Source organism: Bos taurus, chromosome 19 (genome assembly GCF_002263795.3).
Source record: "Bos taurus isolate L1 Dominette 01449 registration number 42190680 breed Hereford chromosome 19, ARS-UCD2.0, whole genome shotgun sequence".
In the NCBI taxonomy this organism is placed as follows: Eukaryota; Metazoa; Chordata; class Mammalia; order Artiodactyla; family Bovidae; genus Bos; species Bos taurus.
Genome location: NC_037346.1, coordinates 12,729,733 through 12,751,559, shown reverse-complemented (window position 1 = coordinate 12,751,559; position 21,827 = coordinate 12,729,733). Strand labels below are relative to the sequence as shown.

Here is a 21,827-nt window from a genome sequence, read left to right as displayed (position 1 = left end):
TACAAAGGCAGCTAGGAATGTTTCATGAATCTTGAGAAAAGACACACTAAGTTTTCAATGACTTATACATGCCAGTGTGTAAATGTATGTTACTCGAGCTAAGCTTTCTTGATCAGTGTTGAGGACTAATGAAAAGCCTGCATCACTAACAATGCAAGAATGTTAATCTCCTCATTCAAACTCAAGGAGGGAGCTTGAAAATTTTAATAAACTGTAAACTTATAACTGAATTCACTTGTTTTTACAACTGTTTCCACCCTTGCCAGATAATGAATGTAGACATGTTTTTCCTCTTAAAGCAATCTAAATAATATCCCATTACAAAAGGATTACATAAAGGTTTAATGGGTTTTCTTTACTATGAAGAAAACTGATCAAATACCAGCTGGAAAAACCTATAAAGTAGGCTTGTCATGCTCAGTTGCTCAGTCGTCTTCGACTCTTTGCAACATCATGGAATTTTCCAGGCAAGAACAAAGTAGGAGTAGGTTGCCATTTCCTGCTCCAGGGGATCTTCCCGACCCAGGGATCGAACCTGCATCTCCTGCATTGGCAGGTGGATTCTTTACCACTGCACCATCTGGGAAGCCCCATGAAGTAGATTATTGGTGAGTAATTAAACCTTTCATTCTTTCCCTAACAATCTAATACAGATGTATGTTTCCATCTTGTACCTTCAATTACCAGGTGCTGCTCATCCTGGATTTTCAAATATTCCAATCTGTGATCCTCATCATCCAGAAGAGTGAGGTAATTCTGTGTATGGAGCAGGAAATGTTTTGTTAATTTAATTACTAACTTTGAAACAAATGCCGAAATAAAAATGAATGACAATTTAAAAAATTCCTTGAAGGTACATGTACATAACTCATGTACAGACATTTAACATATTACAGTTATTCAAAAGTACTTATAATTTTGGTGGCAAAATGAGGGAAAGAATCTATACTCTGTAAACACATATTTTATATTTCTAAAAAAAATTATATCTGATTTTGGGGAGACCAGGAAAGACTGATCACACAAACCAAAATTCACTGAGGTTTAGATTTTCTAAACAGCTTACAGAAAAGAAGTTTTGATTGATATATAGTAAGTATATACTAAACTGAGTAAATGTGCTTGTATTCAAGATGGACCTTGATCACTAACTAGGAAATGAAAATGTAAAACCAAATGCCATGCAACAGAATTATACATTTTGTTGACACTCACCCTGTCTAAAGTGCTTGGAAAATTAACTCATCTAATTCTTACAACTATCCTAAGGGAAATATTATTATTTTCCCCATTTACTCATGGAAAAACTGTGACAGAGAGTTAAGGGACTTGTCCTTGGTTAGTTAACTAACAGGAGGGAGTCAGGACTTAATCCCTGGCAGGGAGGCTCCAGGAGCTGTGCTCTTAACTTTCTTTACTATACTGCTTCTCAGTTCTCAATGGTGACCAAAGAAAGATGTAAGAAAGAAGGAACTAGGGGATAAAGAGCCGGTTAAAACTACTTACCATCCAATTTCAGAGTAAAATAAAAACATATTGCATGTGTTAGGAAGAATACATAAGTAATTAAAAGCACTGCCTCTAAGGAGAATGGAAGACAGAGGTCAGAGGATGGGAAGAATTTTCACCACATACTTTCGTATTGTTTGAATTTCAATATGTGTGTCCCTTACTTTAAGACAAATCTGAAATAAACTATTTGTTAAAAAGATGTATTTATTGTTACTTTATAATAATGAGTTTATAAGATTGTACTGTCCATGAACAATTAATGTCGACAAACCCTCCATACTTATGAAACATGGATCTAACAAGGAGGACTTTCTTTGACTGACATGCCTCTTACCTCACTGTTGTATAGCCACAGGCGCATATCTTCCTCTTTGATGCGCAGCCTCTGAGATAGATATTCATGAATTTCCTTGATGGTCTGCATTCGACTAAAACAGCCTGTATAGGCTAAGACCCGCTTTAATGGTGCATTCGGAGAAGGGACATTTCCTATGGTCATAGTAATCACAGTAAGGAAAAAGGCAAATGTTAAAAAAAGAGAAAGCACCACTTTTAGTAATGGGGACCATACTATTTTAGGAAATAATAATGAGAAATAAGAATTACAGATTTAATAATTTTATAAATTAAGAAATTTTAAGAAGCTTTAAAATGAAGACAGGAGACCTAAGCGTCTTAGAGTAAGCCTTAACTTTGAAAGGAAGAACAACAAAATCAGACACGCAAATAATTGGCAGTATCTGGAATCCAAGAAGAGTGGCAAATATCAATGGGCACTGATTTCTTGGCTCTCAGCTGGGTCATACTCGATAGCAAAATCAAAACTCAGTGTTAAAGAATGGGGAAGAGTCTTACACTGGGAAATGGGACTGGATTTGAATACCACAGAAGGATAATTGGATTCACCTGATCTACTTTCTTAAAATAAACTGTATTTGCATTGCTAATCCCTCACTCTCATTAAGTGGCCCAATTACCTGGTCCACTGTGGCACAATTACTCAAGAAACTTTTACTTAGAATTCTAAGTAGGCACAGATATTACATGGCCAACAGAGCTTTAAAATAAGCCAAGAAACGTCCCATGACAAAAAAGAAACTGCCCTATCAAAAGGTACTAGGGAGAACCATAAAGGTCTGTCTACCCAATAAGAGGACAGTAAACATGACCTTGAATTCCTGAAGGGCTCAAAGTGCAAACAAAAAGAGGCATAAAGGGAAAGAGTAAAGACTAAAGGAAGAATGTATCAAGTCTAGCCATATATTTCAAAAGAAAAGGGGGATAAAATGACAAGAGATTATGGAAATCAAAAACAGGTTGCTAAAACCATCTGCTAAACCCTGGGTAACTATTCAGCCAAAAATCTAGACAAAAGCTGAAGCTTAAAATGGTCATCTCTGCCTATGGGAGATTATATTTAGTTCACTGAGCAACCCAAAACAAAAATACACTCAATGTATCAATATAATCTATCAAGGGTACAATTATACACTCCAGGTAATTTTCCACCCATTCAATGGTACCTTAGCTTTTTTCCCTCCCATTAAATGTGCTTTGAGTCTTTACTTACTAAACAGAGGAGAAAAGCACTGGCATCATCTACTTTTTCAGAGCTTCCAAGAATTAACTCACCTAAAATAGGCTGAAAAATCATTTAACAACGACTTCTGTAGCTTTGTCTATTAAAAAGGCTACCATTAAGTCATTGATAACTGTAGTAAGGTTTGGAAACTTGTCACTTCAAAAGGAATAAATTGTGTGCTTAATCACTCAGTCGTGTCCGACTCTGTGACCCCGTGGACTATGGCCCTGCCAGGCTCCTTTGTCCACGGGGATTCTCCAGACAAGAATACTGGAGTGGGTTGCCATGCCTTCCTCCAGGGGATCTTCCCAACCCAGAAACTGAGCTCAGGTTTCCTGCATTTCAGGCAGGTTCTTTACTGTCTCAGAAACCAGGGAAGCCGAAAAGGAATAAAAGAGCCCAGTAAATAGCTGTGATAAATTAGAAAGAAAGATGAAAACTATGTATGGAGAACAAAACCCAACTACGATTAACTTTTAAACTCTAGCAAAGCAAATCATTTACTATCAGCAAGCAAAGGATAATCCTAGAAGAAAACAAAAGGGCAAATTTCTCTAAATACACAATCAGAGGATTAGTTATAAGATTACAGCAAGAAAGCATATTTTTATAAACTTCAAAATGATTAATGATTGATTTCATAACTAATTAGTAAGAAATAAAATTTCAAATTAAGAACAAATTTGGAGCATAATGACTATACAGTTGTAGGATTCATAAGCATTTGCTAGTGTCCAAGTCAATTTCTATTGTCCTAAGCCATATAAAGAAATTTATTTGAATTCTAGACAGTTTTTGTAGCATAGCTCATTAAGCAGGCCGCCACTTATTATACATAATTTCATACTTTTGAATAGCACCAACAAATCTAGTGGAATTTACAGAAGCAGCAAAAATCTAGGATCAGCACAAGAGTTATAAAGAATACTTACTAAAAGCGCAACAACACATCTTGCCTCTCATGATATCTTTCAAAGAGAATTGAAAAAGATATGTACTATGGGTGCCATGAAAGAAAGGCAAATACTATTGATATTATTCAATGGAAAATTAAATTAAGAGTGTTTCAGAGAGATTCTTATTTCACTGTTTTTTGATTATAATGTGTTACCTAAAGACAAAGTTTGAGGGCACTGCTTTGGCATAATTCTTACCAAACAGTACATGTAAGAATTTCCATATATTATCTGAATATAATCTTTAATGATGAAATAAAACTAATCCTACTAAATTTCAAAGAAGGGATGATACTTACAGGGTTGGTTTGGGTTCATAGGTGGTTTTTGCAATAATAAGTTATAGCGATTATAATAACATTATGGCATTGTTAACATAGTCTGAGATTTTGTGTAAATGGATGAACTCATTATTTTTGCTGAAGAACTATTTCAAATATTTGTAATGCAAAAGCATAGAGCAAGCCTGGCCCATCGGTAAAATTTAACCTCAGAGAGAAATCAAAAGGGAACTTTTTGCATCTATCACATTAAAATGAAAACTTATTTATATATCATTTTGATAGGCTTGATGTTTTCGAAGAAAATGTTCACTTTCATTCTTAAAAACAGATCTTTTCCTTTGTATTATCTGTTATAAAGGCTCCTTGGGCCTAGCATGAGAAATATATCATGTTTTATTACAAAAACCCCCCAAAACAAAAAACTCAAAACACACACACAAGAAGAGGATATTGCAGAAGAAATTACTTCTTAGAAATCTGAGTGGAGTTGAAAAGAACAGCCACTGGCTGGCAGACTCTAACTGAGGTCAAGCACATAATTTACAATGGCTTGTTCTCAAAGAAACAAAGTATATAAAATTCATTTCTGCTTATTATCTTTGTATGTTTGCAAGCCAGAAAAGGAAACAACCCTTTTCATTTGCTGCTGGGACTTTGCCTTTACCCCAGCTAGTCTTGCGCATGACCGTAGATCTAAGGCCCATAAGAGATTTTCTGATTCTGTATGAAAACAGATGAAAATGTGTATTAGTAATAGTGGCACCAGGCTTGGAGCAAATTGGTTTTCATTTTTATTTTTTTCAAGGAAATGCACGGTATTCTTGCTGCATTCTTAAGTTACCTCTTGGTAAATGCTGAGGAAACACTCTCAGGCTCATCATACCCATATTCACCCAGATGTTAGACTGCTGTGTCCGAGTGGCAGGCTGCTGTCTCAGGAAGAGAAGATAGCGAGGAAACAATTCCAGTTCTGGGATTTCTGTCTTGCTATTTTTGATCACCTGTTGTTTTAAAATATATGAAGTGATCACTATAAAAGAAATAAAACCTGCCATTTTTTACCTAATTTCTGAGATTTACTTTCAAAATGAAATGTTCAAAAGCTTCACTGCCTATAGGTCAGAAAGTCACCAGTTTACATGACATGGGTTTATAGGCCCTCAGGCTCCTGCATCTAAGTCCATTTTCCAGGATTAGGATTCCTGGTAGGTATTTTCTCCCCCTTCATTTAAAAGCAAGTAATACCAATATTAAAGGGAAAATCTTAAATATTATCTACAATTCTAGTATTTTCACACAATAAGTCTTTTCACTTTTACATATCTCATATAGAAAAATGATGTTCTTTTAGAGGACAAATTCTTACGAATGGAGTCACAAGTAAAAAAGTACAGGATTATTCATCAATCTTGCCTGGGGAGTCCCAAGGACAGAGAAGCCTGGAGGGATAGTCCATAGGGTCACAAAAGTCGGACAAGATTAAAATCACTGAGCACACACACATTCATGTCATTAACTGCATAAGTTATATGGCCACCCAAAATGCAGCAATTTACAATATTCCCAGAATTATATGAATGTATTACTGTCACAAAACCTTATCACTGGACATGACTTTAATTTCTTTAATACATATAAAGAATATTTTAAATGTACTTTAAATTGTATTTCTTGTATTAGTAGTGAGAACAAAAATGTTTCCATGTTAAAATTTACTATCTATGTTTTCTTTAACTGGACTGTTCATATACTTTTTTGTCTATGATTAAAACAACTAAATTGGATGTACTAAACTGAAAGTCACATGGTTAAAACAGCCCTCACGGGCTCCACAACACAGGCTCAGTAGTGCGGCACATGGAGTATAGTTCACCAGTGGCATGTCGGATATATTCATCAGGACAGGGGCTGAACCCATGTCCTCTGCATTGGCAGGTGGATTCTCAACCACTGGGCCTCCAGGGAAGTCCTCAAACTCTCTAAAACATAAAATCTTACAGAATCTTTAACAACCTCAAGTAATTGGGCTTTCATTTTCTTTTGCTTTAGAAATCAATGTATTCTGCAACAGAGCATTTTTTAATATCAAGAGGGGGCAGTAAAGAGCCAGATAAAAACAATGATACAAACCAAACCTTTAGGACTATTTCTTTAAAGTATTCTGCATGTTCTGATATGCTATATATACTACAAAAGCTCCACTTGTAAGCTTTATCAACTACTATTTAAATAATAAGCAGTAAAAGGAGCTCTCCCCAACAGTAAGACCAACGGAGAAAAACAAAAGTCTCTCCATTTCTTCTAGAGTCACTGAGAGCTACAAATTGTAGCCAACAGTCAAATTTTCTTAGGACTTCAGTTTAACTGTGATTTGGGGAAAGATCAATAATTCTGTACCTGTAGTTATCAGGCTACAGAGAAAACATACTTTTGGCAGAATCTGAACTGATAATGAAGTAACTTTTATTAATGTGTAGATTACTTTTCAAGATAAGTGAATTTGTGAGCAAATTACAGATCAACGAATTCTTATACATTCATGCATAATCAAACATATATACATATTTATTTACATTTTAATTATTCTTATCTATGAACTAATTGAACTACAACTGGATAACAATAAATGCAATTCCATTTACAGGAATTTATCTTAAAGAAATCATCACACGTTGGAAAAGAGAATATTCACCAGAAAATCGTTTTAAACAACGAAAATCTAGATGCAAACTAATTGTCTATCCATGGTGATTGGTTAATAAATTATGTTATTAACCTAGAAAGATATCAATAACATCTATCTTAGATTGAAAAGATTACAAGACAGCAAGCATAATATGATTCAATTTCATAAAATTATTTATACTAATTTGTACATGAATAGGCACAGAGGAATGTTTGGGAAGACATACACTGAAATGTTAATAGTAATTACTTCTTAAGGAGTAGGATATGGTTTTTATTTTCTTTGTTCTTTTTTACTTTGCTCAATTTGTCAACGAGCTTGTTCACAAGAATTAAAGTTATATTTTTAAAAAATGGTGTGATTTACGTAAACATGGCGATGAAAGTATTGATTTTTAACCTTGCTGTGGCAAATATATTTAGTATTCTTTAACGTGGAACACCATACTTTAAGTGTTTTTATAGCAATTTTTCCTGAAATCAGGCAACTTATCATATTTAGAGGTGAAAAAATATTGTCAAACCAGCAAATGAAGCTTTAATGTAGTAAAATGGTAGCTTAACTAATATTTATCTGATATCAATGTTAAAAAGCATGACCTTTTGTGAGGCTTTGAAAAAACTCATTTAATAATTATAATGATGATGACAGCAGCAACAGGCAAAATTTGCTACTGACCATTACTATAACTCAGATGCTGTGCTAATCATATGCATTATTTACTTATCAAAACAAGTCTAATGAGGTAGATACTATTGTTAACTCCATTTTACAGAAGAGGAAACTAAGATTTAGAGATTAAAACACTGATGCTTTTGAACTGTGGTGTTGGAGAAGACTCTTGAGAGTCCCTTGGACTGCAAGGATATCAAGCCAATAAATCCTAAAGGAAATCAGTCCTGAAGCTTCCTGATGTGAAGAACGGACTCACTGGAAAAGAGCCTGATGCTGGGAAAGATTGGAAGGCAGGAGAAGGGACGACAGAGGATGAGATGGTTAGATGACATCACCGACTCGATGGACATGAGTTTGAGTAAGCTCCAGAAGTTGGTGAAGGACAGGGAAGCCTGGTGTACTGCAGTCCATGGGGTAGCAAAGAGTTGGACACGACTGAGCAACTGAACTGAACTGAACTCAATGTGAATTCAGGCAGACTCTAAAATATCAAACTGCATCTATCTATCCATCTATCCATCAAACATCTATCCAATTATCACAATGATTCCCTTACAGGTACAGAATATTAGACAGAGCAGGAAAGTCCCAGAAATTAAGTGATTAATTCAAGGACTACCCCAAACCCCAATAAATAAAGAATATGTATGCATATACATCTACGTATATTCATATTTACATGTAACTACCTAGGAGTTCTGTTGATAAATATAGTAAAAACCTTTTGGAGCCAACAAATACAAACCGTAAATTCCTGATTAAGATTTAAACATAATTTTTGTAAATATAATTATTAATAACAAAATCATTATAAAATTATAGACTATGGATATACAGCAGAGTTTCACTCTTTGGAAGTGATCTAACTTACTATATCTTATCTATGTAAAACCTTCCTGGTATAAAAAAGTTCTAGTTTGGACATTATATAAGGGAGAGTGTTTTTTGATATGGCAAAAGAATCTGCTTATAAAGTATTTTACTGCATCAATAATGTAAAGAGTATTTAAGGCAATGAATACTGCTGTTTACTGTATAAACAAAATGATGCTGTAGAGTTAACTAATATTTTCATGTTACACACTCCAAGCTCTTTAAATTACTTCAGAGCATTTCACTTATGCTCTAAATGACTCATTCTATTAATGGTCACGATCAGAATTCACTGGCTTTGAATTCTTACTATCATCTATTGTGATCTTGTTATGTCCCTCCTTCAAAAAGACAAACCTCAAAATCCAGAACAGCTAAGTGGATGTCTGTGTGGCTAATGGGAATAACAATTTTAGAAATAACATCTGCACCACTGTTTCTATATTCACTGAACTTCTTGGCACTGGCTCTCAGACTTCTGCTCCAGTCTAAGTTCTGCATTATCTAAAGTTTGTGTTTATGTGGATGACTTATGTAATTGCCTAGCCTCATAATTCCTTGACTCTATTTAGTCCAGTGATTATTTCCTTCGCTTTATATAAGTTGCCCATTCCCAAAGGAATATCATTTTGTGGTTAGAACCTAATACAGTGCTCAATAAATGTATGAGTAAATGAGTGAATGAACATAAAAGAACCTAAAATTTATTCAACTAATTTGAACAGGTATTGAAAGCTCTATCATGGTTAAGAGCTAATTTGTGGGTAGTGAGGTTCACATAGTGAATTAATAGAAGGCCCTATTATAAATGCTGCTTATATAAGGCAATACTGGCTGTACTTACAGGTCTAGGTAGGGCCAGGTTTGCTCCGTACCAATGATAAAGTGCTCTCCATACAGGTTCTGGAACCATCTCATAATCTCTTCCATGGATCAGCTGTGGGGTTCGTTTTAATCGTCCTCCTTCTAGTGTTAATGATGTAGCCTTAAAAAGAATGGAATGTAAATGTTGACTCTTTTTTTTGGCCCCACCTCTTGTCTTGTGGGATCTTAAGTTTCCTGACCAGGGATGGAACCCAGGCCCACAGCAGTGAAAGCTCGGAGTCCTAACCACTGGACTGTCAGGGAATTCCCCCAAATGTTGGATTTAAAATTAGTCTCTTGTGTTTTAACAAAACCTAGTTGCCACTCCAGTGTTCTTGCCTGGAGAATCCCAGGGATGGGGGAGTCTGGTGGGCTGCCATCTCTGGGGTCGCACAGAGTCGGACACAACTGAAGTGACTTAGCAGCAACAGCAGACACAGGAAAATAAACACATGTCACTACTCAGTTTTACATTACTAGAAAAAAAAAAGAATTTTCTAAAAGGTTTTTATTTTGAACTTTCAAAATAAACTATTTAAGAAAGGAAACTCAAGGTAAATCACTTGAAAGAAAATCACTGGAACATTTGAAAATATTAAGGATGGCTTTCATAGACTTCTTTCCAACAGTAAAAAGTATTATTATTTTTTAAAAAAGCTTTTTTCATATACATGTGAAACTACATTTTCATAGCAGCTGTTCTAAGTAAGAAAAATAACATTTCCAAGGATCACTAAACTGAGTCTATGCAAGTAGTAAGTCATAAAATACTCTCATAGAAACATTTCTATCTACAACAGGTTAATAAAATGAATCACAAACATTTTCTGTGTGCTGAACTCTTTAGAATGAAATGTATTAGCAACTTGAAAGAGATGTCAAATTACTTACCTTTACTGGTTCTTGAGTTACTAGTGGCTGGTTATCAATAGCCCCTGGCTTCTGAGGATTGAGGTGCAACAAAATATTCCCATTGGCTCCTAGTAAACACTGGTTGTTATTGTCAGAAGTGTTATGTTGTCGAGCAAAGCACATGTCTGTTCCTGGTGTGGCAGAATACAGAAAACCTGTAAAAGACAAAGAAGACGGAATCTCTGTTTTATTATACATAAAATAGGCTTGAAGATATGAACTCAATGTCCATGTATTAGGTTAATGCTATTATTCTGTGGACATGTCAGTACAGTCTTAGATTCTGTAATTGTGTAGAAGACACAGAGGTATTCCTTTCTGGAAAATACCTAGAATAACACTAGGTAGAATAAAAGTTTTAAAAGCTATTATCAAATGAACATTTGGCCAGACTCCTAGAATATCTAATAATTCACAAGAATTCTATGTCCTCTGATAGGAAAGGAAGAAGTATAGCCAAGTAGCTGGACTCTCCCATACCTTTCCTTAATTCTCTTCTGCCCGCAAAGGTTCTTAGTAGATAAGGGTGATAACAAGTCTCTAAACCAAAGAGCAGGCGCAAAAACAAGAATGCCAACAGGAGAATGGAGAATGCTAGGACAGAAGAAACTGTCCCCTAATAAATCTATTTGAAAGGAAGGCATGGATGTTACAACAGAAAAATATATACAGGAAAATGATTGATAAGTCTGACTGAAGAGTTGTGAACCTGAATGGCATCTTAAAGTATTGCAACTCTCAACCACATGTAATCTCTGGTAAACATTCTAGTCATCAACCACTTTTAACCTTCTACTTGTGGTGCTGCTCCGCACGTGGACAGCACAGAGCTGAGCTGTGTGCAGAGTGAGCATACATCAAAAAGGACCTGAGGGAGGGTCAAGAAACAGTGAAGAGCTGATCAAAGACAGCACTTTTTTAATTTTTTTATTTTTTTTTATTTTTAAACTTTACATAATTGTATTAGTTTTGCCAAATATCAAAATGAATCCGCCACAGGTATACATGCGTTCCCCATCCTGAACCCTCCTCCCTCCTCCCTCCCCCCTCCCCATACCATCCCTCTGGGTCATCCCAGTGCACTAGCCCCAAGCATCCAGTATCGTGCATCGAACCTGGAGAGCACTTTTAGGACTGCTGAGTGATCTCTATAATAACATCAGATGGGGAAAGAGAGCACCGAAGAACTGATGCTTTTGAACTGTGGTGTGGAGAAAGCTCTTGAGAGTCCCTTGGATGGCAAGGAGATCAAACCAGTCAATCCTAAAGGAAATCAGTCCTGAATACTCACTGGAAGGACTCATGCTGAAGCTGAAGCTTTAATACTTTGGCCATCTGATGCAAAGAACTGTCTCATTGGAAATGACCCTGATGCTGGGAAAGATTGGAGGCAGGAGGAGAGGGGGACAACAGAGGATGGGATGATTGGATGGCATCACTGACTCCATGGACATGAGCTTGAGCAAGCTCTGGGGGTTGGTGATGGACAGGGAAGTCTGGCATGCTGCACTCCATGGGGTTGCAAAGAGTCAGACACGACTGAGCGACTAAACTGAACTGAGATTCTACAAGGAGTTCTGTAAAGAAAATGCTGCTGCTGCTATTGCTGCTAAGTCGCTTCAGTAATGTCTGACTCTGTGCGACCCCACAGACGGCAGCCCACCAGGCTCTCCTGTCCCTGGGATTCTCCAGGCAAGAACACTGGAGTAGGTTGCCATTTCCTTCGCCAATGCATGAAAGTGAAAATTGAAAGTGAAGTCGCTCAGTTGTGTCCGACTCTTAGTGACCCCATGGACTGCAGCCCACCAGGCTCCTCCGTCCATGGGATTTTCCAGGCAAGAGTATTGGAGTGGGGTGCCATTGCCTTCTCCGGTAGAGAAAATGCTAGCTCTGTTCAATTTGCCTTCTTACTCCACAGAAAAGGGAGAAGAAAAATCTCAAAGGTGAAACAACAGAATAAGACTGAGAGTCCTGGAGAATAACAGGAATCAACTAAATTCATTTGGGCCAAAATATAGCAAAGTGCCTTCCAGATAAGTGTAAAACTACTAAGTTTTAGGTAGGTATCAACAACCAAAGGGGATTATGGGCAACATTATCAATTCTTTCTAAATATGTTGACAAAATAACTCCCAAATTCCAGCCTGGAATGTCTGAATCTAATATGAGGATGCATTTGGTCCAATGAAGGTGCGCTATGGTTAGAGTTCTGGAGATAAAAATTTAGATTTTCTTCAAAAATGGCTTCTCTAATCTAAATTTATTGACAAAATGATTTAATAACAATATGGAAAGATTGACCTCATCAATGAAAACTGTGAAAATATTTTCAAATTGAGAGATTAATGATGTATAATATACAAGAGTTCATCTTTGTAAAGCTACTAATATATTCAAGAATCTGTTAATTGACTATTTCATTCAAAACCTGTTTCTGTGAATGGAAGCCTGATGCCCATATCCCACCAAGCATACTCTCTGACAAACTGTACCACTTTAAGAAATGACCCTGCCTAAACCTCATGGAAAATAAGTTGTACTGACCACTGCCAGCAGTTTCTGAGGCTTCAGATGCACTAGAAACGTTGTCTGAAAATTTTTCTTCGGTGGTGTTCACATAACTTGGGCTGCCTCCTCCAATTCTATCTTCACTCTGCTCTATAGGATGTACTGTTGTTCCAAATGAGTATTTTCCTCCATTCAGCACAGATGATGGCTCAATCACCACAGGGCTGGCATCCTAAAAACCATGAAGTCAGAAATTAAGAGGTAAAATTCAATAATCTGACAATTATGCAGCCTTCAAAAATGAATCCCCCAACTGTCTACTGTTTCTAATTCTCCTGTGGCTGGCTATGGCACTTAAAACATTTGGATGTATAACTGAGTTTTAATTTCTTCAAAGAAGAATAGTGTATATAAGTAAAACTGGTAAGGTAGAAGGGGAACAGACTGAAGCGACCCTGTGCCACATAAAGTAATTTAGACTTTATTCTGCTGAAAGTTGAAAATCATGGAAGGTTTTTATCAATATTAAAAAGCTAAATAGTATTTATTCTTTTATTATTAAAGATTACATTGTTATTATAGGAAATACAGAAAAACATGAAGAAACTAAACATCACAAGTACTCAGATTCCATCACTTAGCATTAACTATAGTTGACATTTTGATGTGTTTCCTTTATTTTTTGTGACTGAACATATACACATATCTATAAAAAATAAATGTGGGGGATACGGTTAGAATTAAGGGCAGGGTACTGACCTACCAGCTATGCAGCCTTTCATAAAATAAACTTACAAGCCTCAGTTTCTTTATAGGTAAAAACTAGGATATTAGTATCTCAGAGTTATATGAAGATTACATGAGTGACACATGTAAAATGCCTGGCATTTAGTAAATATAAACTATCCTTCTGGTTGTTGTCAGAAAACACATTTTAAATACAGCATATTGCTTCTTTTTCTTTCACTTGACATTATATTGACAGGATTTTTCTGTGAGAGGCTTCTAAATAGGGGATAGTATAATCCAGTTTTTGTTTTAAAAATAACTCTATAGTGTGCAAAAAGCAGGCAGAAAGTGAAAACTGAGACACAAGTTAGAAGACTTCTATAATAATTTAGGCAGGAGATGCTGAGATACTCAACCATAAAGCTAGAACCAGAAATAAGGAGATGGAGAGAGAGCATGGATTCAGGAGGAAAAAAAAAAAAGTGGCAATTAATTGTGTATGAAAGAAGGGCACAGATAATTCCAAAGTAGAACATGAGATGCTGACTTAGACGACTAGATGGGAGTTGACATCTTCATCAGATAAGGTGTATAAGTGAATGGGATTGTTTTGGGAATGAGCTTACTCTGGTTTGAGATTCTGTGGACATTTGAGTCTATTGCTCAGGACAGAGTATGAGATGAGATATAGATTGGGGACTATATAGATTTCTGGAAACACAAGAATATGGCATATGTAGAATAAGGAGAGAACAGTATTTATAGGATTGGTGGCAGAAGAATCTAGGAAGGATACTGAGTCTGGATGACCAGAGAAAAATCAGGAGAGGCAGCTTCCCAGGTGGCACTAGTGGTAAAGAATCTGCCTGCCAACGCAGGAGATGCAGATTCAATCCCTCTGTCGGTTGGGAAGATGCCCTGGAGGAGGAAAATGGCAACCCACTCCAGTATCCTTGCCTGAAAAATTCCATGGAAGAGGAGCCTGGCTGACTACATGCAGTACATGGGGTCAGAAAAAGTCAGGCACGTATGAGTGACTGAAAACACACACAGAGCCCTAGAAGCAGAGGCAGCTTGCATAGAACTATTTTCTACTAAGCTTATTTGTGAGGAAAAAAAAAAAAAAAAATCAGTGAACAAAAAACACACAGAAAAACAGAGAGAACTAAGATTGAGGAGAAGCAGAAAGGAAGGTGCTATGAGAATATGTATCTGTGAGTCCTTTTAAAAGATCAGGATATTTTTAAGTGAAGGTAAAGACTAAAGGTGCTAACCAGTAGAAAAAGGTCCCAGAGGCATCTGAGGAGACAGACAGCATGGCTAGAGGAAGTAAAGTGGTATTCAGTAAACAGCAACATAAATTTTAGTAGATGAAACTGATGAATATCCGGATGGAGGGCTTGAAGGCACCACTTAGAAAGTAACTAACTGAACGAAACTCCAAGTCACAGCATAGCAATAGCACAGTGGAAGCTTTAGATTCTTTTTATACAATTATAGCATCCCTGTGAAGTTGCTCGGTTGTGTCTGACTCTTTGCAATCCCATGGACTGTAGCCTACCAGGCTCCTCTGTGCGTGGAATTTTCCAGGCAAGAGTACTGGAGTGGGTTGCCATTTCCTTCTCCAGGGGATCTTCCCGACCCAGGGACTGAACCCAGGTCTCCCGCATTGCAGGCAGATGCTTTATCATCTGAGCCACAAGGGAAGCCCTAATTTTAGCCAAAACAAGGAGACATTTTATCAATATTTTATTAGATGTTTTTTGCCTCTTTGATCTGTAAGCCAGGTGAAAGTGAAGTCACTCGGTCGTGTCCGACTCTTTGGGACCCTGTGGACTGTAGCCTACGAAGCTCCTCTGTCCATGGGATTCTTCAAGCAAGAATACTGGAGTGGGTTGCCATTTCCTTCTCCAGGGGATCTTCCCAAGCCAGGAATCGAACCCGGGTTTCCCACATTGGAGGCAGACGCTTTAACCTCTGTAAGCCAGGTGAAAACTATTAATATGTAGATTCTTCAAAAGCCAGTTCTGAAGAAATTACAGTGATTTAATCAAAAGAGTGGCAAGAAGAATGAGAATAAAACCCAGATTTCTTTCTACATACCAATTAACTCTATTGAACTAAAAAAAGTTAAATAGCTTTATTGTTAAAACTTCAAATAATTCAGAAGGACACAGATTCATAGTCTTTATTACAGATCCAAATGTTAGTATCTTCTATTAATTATTAACTTTCTTAAAATATATGAAAGGTAGCAGATTATGTTGGGTTTTAAATAACTCTACTTCACAGTGAAAAAATTATTCCCTATTCAATTCTCTTCCAGTCCTTTGATTATTTTGAGGAAAGGATCTCAGTTTGGTGTTAATGTGCTAACTGAATACTTGATATGCCCATCTAATACTTGATAATTTCTCTTTTTAACAGAGAACAGGCCTCAGTATCAGTCTTCAAAAGGCAATACTACTTGGAATTTAATATACTTTACTTCCATTAAATTTATTTTTATTTTGATCTTCTACTTCTGGAATGTGACACTGATTTTCTATTTAAGATAGTGATATAAATAAGATTTAAAATAAGATATATTAAGATATATTTATTTACATAAAAACGATAAAGTTATTTATATAACTAAGAAAATAATAGTATGGAAATTATATGGCAAAAAAATGGTGACCACAGTATACAAATGATTAAAAACTGGCAACTACATTAAGTATGGATTTGGAGCCATTAGTATTTTAAATTCAACTATTAACTAAATAAGTCATAACTGTATGGACAACAGAACAATAGAATCACACTGACCTATGGCCTGTGAATTAGGCCTGAGTATTTAAATTATTAATCATATGTTTGGACTTCAGTTTGTAGACCTCTTGGCAAATCATTAAAGATATATTGATCTTCTCACAGCTTTTCTGACAGCAAAATGCATTTCATTTAAATTAGATTTCAAAAGAAAATTTTCATTATATAAAAATGACTTATTTAAATTAATTAAATCCCTTTCTCCAATTATGCTTTATAAATTTATTTGCTCAGGAATTTTTTTTTTAAGCTTTCTATGTGATTCTGCTATGCAATCAGAATTGCTAACCACTGTCCAAGTGAGAATTACAGTCTCACACTTTTGTTTTCATAATGTGCTATAAATACTAAGTATATAGTACTTGATTTCTTAGTGAATCTATTACTTGCTCTGGAACTTGCTTTTTAGAAAAGCAGGTTGGTCCTTAGCAAGCATCATTTCTTTCACCTTTAAATCTTTTTCTAGGTTGGAGCATTTTATTACTGTCCAGTAGTCACACAAAGTCTGATGGAGTTAAAAATCTTATTTTAAATGTAGATAAATAGGAATCTTACTTACATATTTGACATATTCTTTCCACTGCTGCCACCACTGCATAGAGATGATAAACCAATTGTGTCCTGGTTGCAGACCATACCTGCTTTCTCGTTCTAACCATCCTCTACATACAAAAGAAATTCAGTACATCAAATGGTGTGTAAAACAGATGACCATACACTCACAAGTTATCATTAGAAACTTTTCAAAGGAAAAGCGTGAAACAGATATACTTGGGAAATGGCCACATATTAAATTAGTGAAACACTGATAAGCCAATTTCAGGAGTCATAATACCACTATTAAGCCTCCAACTGATGTTTCAAAAACAGCTTCACTGAGGAATAATTTAATAACATACAAGTTATCTGAATTGAGTCTAGAACTCAATGATTTTGGTAAATTTACAGACATGTGCAACCATTACCACAATCCAATTTTAGATTATTTCAGATACCCCCAGAAGACATCTTATGCCTTATTTTTAGTCATTTTTTTTAGTCAAATTACTGCCCTCAGCCTCATGACACCACTAGTTTATTTTCTATCTCTTAAAAAGTCACACAGTTATGCCTGACTCTCTGTGACCCCATGGACTGTGGCCCACACCCGGCTCCTCTATCCATGGAATTCTGCAGGTAAAAATAATGGGAGTGGATAGCCGTTCCCTTCTCTAGGGGATCTTCCCAGGGATCTAACTCAGATCTCTTGGATTGCAAGTGGATTCTTTATTGTCTGAGTCACACACTCCTGATAGCAGGGTTTAACAATGCCTGTTCTCCCAGTACTGCCAGCAGAGTGGCTTGTCAAAAGTATTTTTTGTCAATGTGCAAAAGAGACAAATGATGTCTCAGGGTAGCTTTGGTTTGTACTTCTCTTATTATAAAGTCAATTTGATTCTTTCATATGACGATGGGCCATTATATAGCTTTTTTGTGAATTGTTTATTCATGTCTTTTGTCCTTTTTTTCTACACATTTTTTGGGGGTATTTTTTTAACTTTGATTTTTAAGAGTTCTTTCTATATTAGATATATTGTTGTATAGTTGTTAAATCCTGTCCGACTCTTTTGGGACCCCATGGACTGTACCAGTCAGGCTCCTCTGTCCATTGGATTTCCTGGGCGAGAATACTGAAGTGGATTGCCATTTCTGAACATTTCACAATTTTAAAATGGGCAAGGGAATTAAATAAATAAATGGAATGTTATGGTCTCCTGCATCGGACCTCTTTTACTTAGCATAATGTTTTTGAAGTTCATCTATGTTGGAGCAGATACTATTACTTTGTGTTTTTTTTTTTTATTATTACTGAGTAATTTTCCACAGGGTGTTGGTGTATGTTTTGCTTATCTACCTAATACCTGATAATCTGCAACTGGCAAACTGTTTTCCAAAGCAGCTGTACCACTTAACTTCCCCATCATTATTGTATGAGGGTTGTAGTTGCTCCACATTCTCACTAACACTTGTTATTGTCTGTCTTTTCTATTACACACCTAGTGAGTGTGAAGTGGTGTCACAATGTGATTTTTAAAAACACTATTCTTATTGAGAAGAAATTCATATAACATAAGGTGGTCTCTGCACATTCTGATTGTACTAAATGCCACTGAATATTATATATGCTTTACAATGGTTAATTTTATGTTATGCGAACTTTTCCAAAACAATTTCATACACCACAGCTAAGCAGTTCTTTTCTGTTACTCCTTTCCCCTAGCCCTTAACAATCACCAATCTGCTTTCTGTACTGATAGTTTAGTTTTACCTCTTTTGGATATTTCATACAAATGGAATTGTATAATACGTCACCTCTTATTGTCTAGCTTCTTTCATTTGCGAGGTTCATCCATGTCATATCAGGTATCAGTACATCATTTCTTTTTATGGCTGAGTGATATTTCATGGCATATATATACATTTTGTTTATCCATTCACCTTACTGATTGATATTTGGGCTATTCCCACCTTATGGCTATTATGAACAGTGCTAACAGGAAGATCTGGGTACAAGCATTTTAGTGTCTATTTTCAATTTTTTAGATAAATACCTAGAAGGGAATTACTGAGTTATGTGATAATTGCAATTTTGAGGAAATACTAACTTGTTTTCTATAGCAGTTACACCATTTTACAAACTCTACCAGTGACGCAATGAGAATCCCAAATTCTCTACATCAAAATCACAAACATCCTAGTAGGTACAAAGTGGAATTTCATGTGGTTTTGAGTTGCATTTTCCTAATGACAAACGATTTTGAGCATCTTTTCAACTGCTGGACAACCATGTGTATATCATTTGTATAAATCATCTCTGGAGAAATGTGCATTGAAGTCCCTTGCCCGTTTTAAAATTGAGTTATATTTTGGTTGATGAGTTGTAGGAGTTCTTTATATATTCTAGTTACTTGATTCTTGTCAGATCTATGATTTACAAATATTATGTCTCAGTCCGTAGATTTTCTTTTCAGTTTCTTGACAATGCCCTTTGAAGAACAAGTTTTTAATTTACATGAAGCCAAATTTACCTATTCTTTCTTCTACTGCTTCTGTTCTATATAAGAATTCATTTCAAAATCCAAATCACTCTTGAAGAAATATTTTTTCGGGATATAGAATTCTTGGCTACAGTGTTCTTTTTCTTTCAGCGATTTAAATTTTATGAAGGATACACACAGGTATCTTTATGCTGCTACTGCTTTAAAAGCTCTGTCTCTGGGTTTTGACAACCTAATGGTAATGTGTCTTGATATGGATCGCTTCATCAGCTTGAAGAGACAGCTCTACTCTCACATTCACTGCAACATTACTCACAATAGCCAAGGCATGGAAACAATCCAAGTGTCCAAAAGTGGATGAAAAGATGAAGAAAATGTGCTGTTTATGAATATATAAAATGGAATTTTATTCAGCCTTTCAAAATAGGAAATCATGTCTTTACAAAAACACACAGAGGAAGCTTGAGGGTATTATTCTAAATGAAATAAGCCGGACAGAGAAAGACAAATACTGCATGGTATCCAAAAAAAAGTTGAATTCAGAAACAGAATAGAAAAGAGGCTGCCAGGAGCTGGGAGAGAGACTGGTAAAAAGGTACAAATTTTCATTATAAGATATATGATGGTGATGGGTGCCTTAATTAACTTAGAGGGGGGAATTCTTTCAGAACACATACAATATACCAAGTCATCACAGTAACAATATATTTCAGATGTCAGAAATTTTAACTATTTAATGAAAATATACACAGACTGTATCTATAAACTTACCTAATAATTTGTCCTTCCTCTTCTGGAGTAGCTGGTCTTAACCCCAGAACTATGTGACATACCTAGAAATAAAATGGTAAATTAAACTTCACTGGTGCCAATGACTGGACCATATAATATTTCACATTCTCTATATAATATCCACTTCTAGACGGGAACCTAAACTAGCAATAGCTTTTGGCTGATGAATTACCAATGATCCACTTGAGCAAATCTGAACTTTAAAGTTTGTGTGTTTTTTTTAAAGAAATAAATCATTTCAATGGAAGCAATTTCCAAATCTCTGTGATAGGAGGGAAAAAAAGAGAGAGAGAGAAAGGAAGAAAAGGAGAAAGAAAGGAAGGAAAAAACTACTTTTTAGAATGTTTCATTAATGCTATATACCTTAATTATCTCACACAGAGAATATTATCTTCTTTCCTGAAATCTCAAGAGCATACTACGGCACTTGGGTAGAAAGGTAAAGGGGAGACGAAAAGGATACCGGAAATGAAGGATAAAGGTAGCATTTCAACTTAAATAGCTCTAAGAAGAACATTAATGCTACTAGCGCTAAATATGCTTTAAAAAAAAAGAATTTTTAAAAAAAATTTTTGGTATGCCCGGTCTTTGTTGCTGCCTGGGCTTTTTCTAGCTGAGGTGAGCGAGGGCGACTCTCTTTTGCAGTGCACAGGCTTCTCACTGTGGGTGAGACTTTTCTTGTTGTGGGGCGTGGCCTCTGGGGTGAGTGGGCTTCAGTAGTTGTGGCACGCAGAAACAGCAGCGGTGGCCCACAGCTTAGCTGCTCCACAGCATGTGGAATCTTCCCAGGCCAGGGAGCGAACCTGCGTCTCCTGCATTGGCAGGCAGATTCTTAACCACTGGACCACCACGGAAGTTCTAAGTATGCTTTTTAAGGCTCATTTTCTCCTCATTTATTTGCCTTCTCTAAATCATTATAAAAGAAGTTATTCCCCACCCCCCACCATTTTATCATGAAAAATTTCAAAAATACAGAAAAGTTGAAACAAATTTACACTGAACACCTCATACTCATTACCTAATTCTGACATTAACATTATACTTCATCTATCCATCCCTCAATTCATCTATTAATCCATCTTAATTGTTGCATGTATTTCAAAGTAAGTTATAGACATTAGTACAGCTCCCTGTAAATATATCAGCCTGCCTGTTTATAATTTTGTTTACCTTTTGAGGTAAAATTTACTTAACAGTAACATAAATTAGGTTTATGAGACTCATCCATTTATCAATAGTTCATTGTTTTATTGTTGAGACAATACTTTTTAAAGGTTTTTAAATTGAAGTATAGTTGATTTATAATGTTGTGTTAGTTTCACACGACCTTCATCTAGTCAAGAAACAGAACATTGCTACCTACCCCGAAGTTCCACTTTGAGTTCCTTCCCAGACACTAAGTACCCTTTGATGTATTCACTACCCTGAATTCCACACCATGGATTGCTTTTTGTCTGCTTTTCTGGTCCAGTATTTTCCATTCCATATTGTGTAAGATTCCTTGATGTGGTTGTATGTAGCAGTAATATATTTATTTTTATTGCTTTAAACTAAACCATATGTATGCAAGTATCACCATTAACTTTTATGTATTTATTGTTG

The 21,827-nt window shown here is 35.9% G+C and overlaps 1 protein-coding gene across 1 annotated transcript in view; it reads right to left on the bottom strand.

Moving 5' to 3' along the window:
- Positions 1–21,827, bottom strand: part of USP32 (ubiquitin specific peptidase 32) — a 203,836-nt gene that overhangs the window by 29,416 nt on the left and 152,593 nt on the right. Inside the window, exons 11-18 of the mRNA XM_024980631.2 lie at positions 20,205–20,266; positions 16,955–17,057; positions 12,889–13,084; positions 10,324–10,499; positions 9,413–9,553; positions 5,218–5,335; positions 1,847–2,001; positions 675–756 (exon numbers count right to left, since the gene is read on the bottom strand). Of these exons, the coding sequence (XP_024836399.1) occupies positions 675–756; positions 1,847–2,001; positions 5,218–5,335; positions 9,413–9,553; positions 10,324–10,499; positions 12,889–13,084; positions 16,955–17,057; positions 20,205–20,266 (1,033 nt within the window). The remainder of the gene's footprint in view (positions 1–674; positions 757–1,846; positions 2,002–5,217; positions 5,336–9,412; positions 9,554–10,323; positions 10,500–12,888; positions 13,085–16,954; positions 17,058–20,204; positions 20,267–21,827) is intronic.